Source organism: Pistacia vera, unplaced genomic scaffold, assembly GCF_008641045.1.
Source record: "Pistacia vera cultivar Batoury unplaced genomic scaffold, PisVer_v2 Contig104, whole genome shotgun sequence".
Classification (NCBI taxonomy): Eukaryota; Viridiplantae; Streptophyta; class Magnoliopsida; order Sapindales; family Anacardiaceae; genus Pistacia; species Pistacia vera.
In genome coordinates this window covers 1,629,351-1,634,485 of record NW_022195071.1, presented here as the reverse complement: position 1 = coordinate 1,634,485, position 5,135 = coordinate 1,629,351, and the positions used below count along the sequence as shown (strand labels likewise).

Genomic DNA, 5,135 nt, shown 5'->3' with positions numbered 1-5,135 from the left:
TTCTGTAAATGTTTTCTTTTTTCATATTTTTTTATGCGGGTTTATTTGGTTGATAAGGAATGAAAGGAAAATCAATGAAGTTTTTTAATCTTTTTCTTTGTTAGGTTCTGGACTTCTGTTTGGCTGGTGAGAAAACTTGGGAGAAAACGTCGGTTTATTTTTTCTGTTTGGTTGGTGACAAATTTTACTCAAAAATGAAGATTTTAGGAAGATTTGGGGGTGTAATTGCAAAAATCTAAAACTGGCGTGAACAGTACGGGCACCCGCGGGTCCACCCGTACCCGTATAGGGTAGGGTGGGGGTCCAAAATATTGGGCCCGTTTAAATCGACCCGTTTTTGGGCCCGTGCCCGTGAGACCCGCACCCGTGAGACCCAACCCGCACCCGGCCCACCCACCCGTTTTGCCAGGTCTAGGCACAATTGATCAGGACGGTGTCAATGAAATCACCGACAGAAAAAAACACTTAAACGAACAATTTCCATTAATATTTTGTATACATTTGTATTACGATAGACGATAAAATCTACGGTTACAAAACAAACTAATCTTGTGAGGTTAAGGCCACTAACGATCAAAGAAGGTAAACACGAAGTTCATTGGGAACACTGGTGTGATGTTTGTCATAAGCACTCTGACACTCAAGTCAGTGAGGCTGAAAGAGTCTATTTTAGTGAGGATTAAGGGGAGGAAAGGTCACCGGAGTCCGATTGGCTACTAGAGCTACGACAAAGGTGCTAGTTCTTAGGAGCAAGAACTTTAGGAGCTAGTAGGTGGTATTGAATATCCAATGCTTAATGAGAGATCAGGCCTCTGTTCTTATAGTAATCATAGGATCTTAGAATCCTAGTATAACTCAAAGTTCATAGTAGTAGAGTTTTAATAAATAGAAAAGTCTTGATTTACTTGCCATTATAGGAGTAAGAGTCCTAATTCATATAAGATTCAGAATCTTCAAAGAATTAGAATGTAGATGAAATAGAAAATAGATGAATTATGGTATGAATAGAACTCTGGACCTTTTGAGGTGATCCTAGGCCGATGGGCCTAGGCCCAAGTAGAATAATGGCAAGGCCTAATTTGGGTGATTCAACCCATGAGAAGCTTGGTTAGTGTAATGGGCTAACCCATAGCATGGATCTTAAAGTAGGTCCAATAAGAATCGAGTCATGGCATTGAACCATGTAATAGATGTTTCTGTGTTTAGGCATGATAAGGCCCAAGACCATTTTTAGCCCATACATATATCATCTTAACATAATCAAATAAAACATGTAATTGTGATCATTAAAATCAATTAACTAGAACAAATAAAAATAATAGGTTTTTATTTGGTAGATATATATGTTACAATCAGAGACAAACCCACATACAAATGAGTGGGCCAGTTGACCCACTTACAAATAAAATTTTTAATTTGGTTTGTGTTTCTATTTTGGGGTGAACAACATCTACCCACCCAAAAAATTTGAAAAAAAAAAAAAAAAAACAAACATTTTCCCACCCATTGTTAAATTCAGACGTTATTTTTAACAGCAAAAGGGCATTATTGTCAGTTCAGACAATATACATTATAGGGTTAATGTTTCTTACACCCCTAAATTACAAATACATAACAATTACCTTCACCAACTTAGAAATTAGCCACTTAAACCCCTATCTTCAATTTTTATAATTACAATGGAGGTTTCATGTGTGTTTCTAAAAAAATTTAAAATTGTATATGTTAATTTTAATAATATTTTTCAATTAAATATTTATAAAACTACAAAACAATATTTCATTAATTATTATATATTTTATGAAATTAAATAAAAATATAATTTCCAAAAAAAAGAAAAAAAATGAAAATTTGTAAAAAATAAGAAAAGTTTGAAAGAAAAAATTATGAAAATTTGAAAAAAAAAAATTAAAAAACTGAGAAAAAAAAGTTGGGAGTGATTCCGGCCAACTTTTTTTCAGTTTTATTTTTTATTTTTTATCCATTTTCTATAATTTTTTTATTTTAATAACTGACTTTATTTTTTATTTTTTTAATTCATTAACCCTAAAATTAATATAAATAACTAGGGGTGAAAAATACATTTAATAAAATTTGGGTGGAAAAATGTTATTCAACCTCATTAAAATTATAAGGTCAAATAGTAAAGGGTATTATTTTTTCTCAAAGATTATGGGTGGGATACGGCAAAACTCAGGTGGGACATTGTCATTCACTCTTCTTTTTCATTGGATAGTATTTGTATTAATGCTTTTAAAATTGACCCACTCATTTATTTTCCTTTGTTTTATATTATTTTATTTTTGAACTGATGATGCTTCTGAATTAAATTTTTTGATCCGGCACTCTCTGATTACAATAAATTACAAAGTGTAAATAATGATTATTATTCCAAGGAACCCTTCTGCGAAGTATTCGAAATTGACTTGTCCTCTTGCCCTAGCGCTTAAAATAATATCTTCATCAAACCTTCTAGGCGAAGTATCCAAAGTAAAGCCTTGTGATTGAATCTGAAAACAGTTTGTCTAGTTCCCTGAAAGACTGATAAAACGGAAAGGCCTTTCTGGTGTTTCGTGAGTGGGAAAGTGAAGGAAAATGGATATGAGTGTTGTTTTGCCTGAAGAATGCATATCCAAAACAATCTCCTTTACATGTGCTCGAGATGCGTGCAGATTCTCAGCGGTTTCCCCTGTGTTCAAATCAGCTGCGGATTCAGATGCCGTGTGGGAGAAATTTATGCCGTCTGATCACCGGGAGATCATTTCCTGTTCGGCCTCGCCGTCGTTGCTGACTACTAACTTGTCGAAGAAAGATCTTTATCTTCATCTCTGCCATAACCCCATCATCATCAACGATGGTACTATGGTAAGCTAATTAAACTCACTTATTATTTTATTCAACTTTCAAATTCTTTCATCTATTTCTGTATTACTAATATTAATCAACATTAGAGATAATAATTTAGAAATAATTAATCAACCTTTAAGTGGATTAATTATTTAGAAATAGTGAATGTTGACTTATTGAAATAGTATGGAAATTGAGTATCCCTATTCGATTCAAATGAAAACTGGATTAACTGGTTCATAATTGATTGGAAATTAAGTGCCATTGAACTAATGATACTGCCCTGCTTCAAATAATTCATTAAACAAACAAACAAAATAATTCTAAAATTACTTTTTTGGGAGTGTACAGAAATCATTGAAAATTGGATAGGGGACATTAAAAGTATAAGAAATCTGCAAAACATCCTGATCTTAATGCTATTGAGTCGCTTCAAAAGTCCATATTGTAAAGTTTGTCACATCAAAATGAAAAAATCTATGCATATGCAATATAATGTCCATTTGTCTGTAACGCCTAGCTGATTATCTTTATGAATATTAAAATGGGGAAACTAATCTATCAAATTTGGTTCGACTAAAATAATGTTGTTGTTACTTCTTTCTGAATGCATAGAAAATCTAACATCAATGTGATTCTTTGACACAGAGCTTTTCAATTGAAAAGGAGAGCGGAAAAAAATGTTTCATGGTTGGGGCCAGAGGGCTTTCTATTATATGGGGAGACACATCTTCATATTGGAACTGGCCATCTCTACCGGAATCTAGGTTTGTTCTATTGTCCACTATTCATGTAACTTTATTAGTGTTGTTACTTGTTGGTTGTTGTTAGTTGCAACTATGTAGATATTGTCTATTTTGGGACCAATCCCGCACGAGTTTGCTTTTGAGCTTCATGTAACGTTCTTGTGTGGGATTGGTGAGCTTCACGTAATTGTCCTTCATCCAAAATGCATCTACTTATTTATAGGAACTTGAGCCTTTTAAACGATGCTTAATATATACACATCCCAGAATCATTCGCTAGACGATAGGATGTGAGTTATTCGTTAAGATGCTTAATAAATATGAAAAATGCATTTGCAGGTTTTCTGAAGTGGCTGAACTCAACTATGTGTGGTGGTTTGATGTGAAGGGAAAGATAGACACCAAAATTTTGTCCCCCAAAACCACCTATGCTGCTTACCTTGTGTTTAAGCTTGCTGAATCTACGTACGGTTTTAGAACTAGACCTGTGAAATTGGGTGTGTATTTAGAAGGAATAGATAATGGGGAGAGGTGCAATGTGTATTTAGATCCTCCGAGAAATACGCCAACACTATCTCAAAACAGAGGAGATGGATGGATGGAGATTGAGATGGGTGAGTTCTTCAATGAAAACGGTGATGAGGGAACTTTGATTTGTAGTCTTTTTGATTTTGATGGAATGAGTACTAAGCGTGGCATCATTATTGAAGGAATTGAGCTCAGGCCCAAAAATGGTAAATAATATGATTATGTTTATGCAGACATATCTCGTGTAATAACTTATATGTACTGATGTTAAGATGAATTCAAGCCCTCTTGATGGGCATTAATTGCTTTTTCTACAAACCAAATTTGATGTGGATAATACAATTAGTGTTTGGCAATTTAGCATAAAGTTAACGACATGTTCCCACCCAAAAAATAGCATATTGACAAATTCATACCCACCCACTTTTTAAATATCCTTTCAATACCTAAAACATTATTTTGATAGTAATTTTTGTTGTTAGGAAGGGCAAAATAGTCAAAAGTTCATTATTAATGAGGGTAAAATGATCAACAAACATTGGTTGCTGGAGAAGAAGAGCGGCGCACGTTAGCAGTGTCATAGCCGGTGGTTTTTGTCGTTTTTCGGCCAATCCTAGCGTCCAAAATCACTTACAAGACCACCCATAGAATCCTCATCACCTTATCTATAAAGCCCAAGCCTCCATTTGTTGTCATCATTCACCATTTCCCACCACCACCTCCATTCGCACAGCCAACTCTTTAAGTTGGATTTCCAATCAATTTCTTTGCCATAAATTCCCCCAGACACTACCATCACACTCCCCACAACCCACTCTACAAAACCCTTACCCGTCCCTTGCTCGCCAATTGCAAGTCTTGCACCACGCAACCTTTCAACTTCCAAGCCAATTTCTAGTTGTTTTCAATGCCGAAAGTTGTCCTTGCCACCACCAATCGACTCCTTGAATCTTCCTCTCCTAAAGCCCCAACATTCCAAATCCCGTTTGCTCATCAATCGCCAGCGATTGAAGC

The 5,135-nt window shown here is 34.9% G+C and overlaps 1 protein-coding gene across 1 annotated transcript; it reads left to right on the top strand.

Annotated features, from left to right (window-relative positions):
* Nucleotides 1–2,376: 2,376 nt before the first annotated feature.
* LOC116125728 (putative F-box protein PP2-B12) lies at nucleotides 2,377–4,459 on the top strand. Its single transcript, XM_031411446.1, has 3 exons — nucleotides 2,377–2,865; nucleotides 3,496–3,614; nucleotides 3,933–4,459. The coding sequence occupies exons 1-3, from the start codon at nucleotides 2,596–2,598 to the stop codon at nucleotides 4,333–4,335; spliced, it is 792 nt and encodes a 263-aa protein (XP_031267306.1). The 5' UTR covers nucleotides 2,377–2,595; the 3' UTR covers nucleotides 4,336–4,459.
* Nucleotides 4,460–5,135: the final 676 nt, after the last annotated feature.